Raw genomic sequence first — 3,243 nt, 5'->3', positions numbered from 1 at the left:
CGGTCCACGCCCTAGCTGTCACACTCCTTTATTGTTTTTCGAGTACATGCATCATTATTACTTACTACATGTCATCCATTGTACAGTAAGTATACATATATATATATGATGATCATGCATCCAGTACGGAGGTGGAAGACAGATAATTGCCTTCTCAGAGACAGCTGGCTTGCGCGATGTTAATAGCCCGTCTGTTTTTTTAGAATTTTTGTAGAAAAAAAAAATGTATCGTAAAGTTTCAATAATATATGTGAACTGAAAAAACGGTCGAGAAATATATTTTTATTCGAAAAAATAAAGCAAAATAAAATTTGTGCATGCTCCAAGTAAAATGCAGTCCAATTGAAATTCTATACCTGATTTTACTAATAATAAATAATTGGTCACATTATGCATAATAAAAAAAAAAAAGCTTTATGCGCCAAATTCCTGTGGGATTTGGCAAATATTGAAAGGCATTATTGACACAAATTGTAAAGAGGGCCGTAGTAGTGAGCAAGGAAATTAGTTGGTCCAGAAGATGGACAGGAAAGTAAAGGACAGGCTGTATCTGTCTTTAGACAGGTGTGTGAAACAATTCCCAGATTTCCTTTTGCCTTTTTGTTCGGGAAATAAATAGGAATATCAAATAAGTACTGGGCATTGTCTGATGGGACGTCGCGGTCTCCAATTCGCAGACTTGAACTATTGGGCTGTAAATGACATGCCCATTTGGGACTGGGCTCTGAGCATCCAACGATCACGACGTGCCCAGTAAAACCAGATAAATGGGTAGTAGCTCCAGGCCTGCCCTGCCTCTGCCTCCATTCAAATCTCAACGGCTAGTTACGTAACGCCGCCTTATCACGCTCTAACGGTCACATTTTCCGTCTCCGAAGTCCCAACCCTATATTTCTCAATTAATATTTGTATAAGACCATCACCTTTCTGCCCACAAAACATCTCCTTCTTCCTTTCTTACAATTTGTGTCAATCCATCTGCTTTCATCCCTCATCGGAAAAGTTCAATTTTTTCTGCAGCCAAGACGTAATCTTCTTATTTCTTTTTTTTTTTTTCCTCTTGGTTTTCCGCAATTCCAATGGAGACTCCATCATCGACGAGAAGAGTCACAAGATCACAAACCTTGTCCGCTGCTGCCGCAAACAGCAGTGCTACTAGCGTTTCCACATTAAGTAAATATAACAGTTCAATTCCATTTTTCTTTCCTCTGTGCAAAATAAGAGATTCTGGGATAATAAATTTAAGGACTTAATTTTGATTTTTCTTGTTTCTTCAGGGAAAATTGAAGAATCTGAAACCGGTCTGACAAAATCAAGACACAGAAAGAACGGGAAGCAGCAAGATCGCTCAGCCCTGATTGATATCACCAATGATTCTCCAATAGTTGGGCTTGCAATGGGAAGTTTGGAGACCCCATCGTCAGCCATGTCCAAGAAAAGATTTAGCAGCAGAGCGAAGCATGATGGCACTCCTGGTTCAGGGGAAGCACTTTTGAGGGGGCAAGTCAAGACTTTACTGCAGAAAGTTGAAGAAGAGGCTGAGCTCTCCAAATTGTCTTCGGAAAATAGGCCTTTCCTCCACCTCCAAGCCTTCATTAATTCTCCTTTGACTCTTGCAGCCCCTACACCAGCGAATACCCCACAAATCCTGAACCTCTCTGCCAATGGCAGTTCCCACACCAGTGGGTTGGCTTCCTTAACCCAATCTCCTGTAGAAGAAAATTTTATCATTTCTCAGGTTTTTTCATCTTCTAAACTTTTTTATTCTTTTTAAATTAAGAGAAACTAAATTTGTATTTTCTTGTATTCTTCGTCTTTATATGGCCTTTTTTTTAATTCATACCTTTTTTGTTTTTTGGACTGTTTATATAGATGGTTAGTGAGATTTTTGATGGAAAGAAACAAGAGGGCAATCAGTCCGACAAGAGTTCGATGATTACAAGGTCTCTGATACTGGATTTTTCTGAAAAATCAGAAGGATCTGAATGTTCATCTGGGGTGACGTACCAAGGGGGAGAGAGCGAAGGCAAAGAAAGGGCAACCACTGATGATGATGATTCATCTATTTGGTCCATTCAGGTTAATGCAAGTACTATAGATGATCTAGAAGAAGATGATGAGGAAGGCCTTGATGGAGTTGAAGAGGAGTGCGACAATGACTACTATTATGATGAAGAAGAAGAAAAGGAAGATGATTTAGAATTGGTTGATGAACTGTGTGATGCAATCAGCAAGATCCGTGTGAATGGTGAGGTGACTATGGGAGAATTTGCTGGCAAGCACACTCGGTTTGTCTACAACAGTGATGACGAGCTCGAAGGAGAGGAGGAAGTTTGTGGTCTACAGAGTGAATCGGCATCAACTGCTTCGCCAAGCGTCTTGAAATTGAAGGGCTTGCCAACACCAAAAGGGAAACACCTTCGCTTCCCTGATGACTGAATTTCTCCAGTTAGTTCATTGTTGGTTGTTTTGTCATGATGGAATTCTTGGTTGTCTTGCTCGCGACAGCATCATTTCTGTTCTCTGTCTTCTCGTTGACCTATTCGTTTGAACTTGTTTCTGGAATACTACAATACTCATCAATTCAGTTTTATCTCTTGCGATATTATTATGTTTTGGTTTACAATTTCTTAAAGTTGTTTTGAGTCAAAACTGGTGCTAAAAGATCATTTGGCCTCTAGGTGTTTGGTGACGGAAGTAAGCTTCTGTTGAGAAGTGAATGAAACATAGCCATTGGTTAACGAGGAGCCAAGGAATTTTTGAGATAATATGTCACAATTTGCGAGAGCAATCGTTTTCGTAGTGAGCAGTCACACATCCTACTAAAAATGCAACATATTTTACACAGAATCCAGGTAGCGTATTCAATTGCAAAATCTAATTTGTGCTCACTCTAAAGTTCCAAATTCTAAGATGAGTGCTGTCTCATAGCCATCAATTTTCATGCAAATAGTTGAATGTGTGTTCTCACCTATTCGGCACATAAAGAATATACCCCAAAAAAAATATTAACACTCGGAAATAAAGGTAATTTCTGCAGAAATGAAGTTTTGACAAAAAGTAGGAGGATTGATTACCAGTACGGCCAGAATCGGCCTTCAATAAGTGAAATGTTACTTTCATTGCTAGCTGTTTAAGTCTTTTTTCATTTTCCTTTTAAGACCATGATAAATAAATTTGGCACAAACTAAAATAGAAATCAAGATTAATAAAATGGGCTGGAAAGAATATATCCAAAGAGAG

The 3,243-nt window shown here is 38.9% G+C and overlaps 1 protein-coding gene across 1 annotated transcript; it reads left to right on the top strand.

Annotated features, from left to right (window-relative positions):
- Window positions 1–941: 941 nt before the first annotated feature.
- Window positions 942–2,629, top strand: LOC113777849. Its single transcript, XM_027323065.1, has 3 exons — window positions 942–1,173; window positions 1,278–1,738; window positions 1,873–2,629. Exons 1-3 carry the CDS (start codon window positions 1,080–1,082, stop codon window positions 2,437–2,439), a joined length of 1,122 nt encoding a protein of 373 aa, XP_027178866.1. The 5' UTR covers window positions 942–1,079; the 3' UTR covers window positions 2,440–2,629.
- Window positions 2,630–3,243: the final 614 nt, after the last annotated feature.

Source organism: Coffea eugenioides, chromosome 7, assembly GCF_003713205.1.
Source record: "Coffea eugenioides isolate CCC68of chromosome 7, Ceug_1.0, whole genome shotgun sequence".
In the NCBI taxonomy this organism is placed as follows: Eukaryota; Viridiplantae; Streptophyta; class Magnoliopsida; order Gentianales; family Rubiaceae; genus Coffea; species Coffea eugenioides.
Note: the sequence above shows the minus strand (reverse complement) of the source record. Positions and strands in the feature narration are given on the sequence as shown.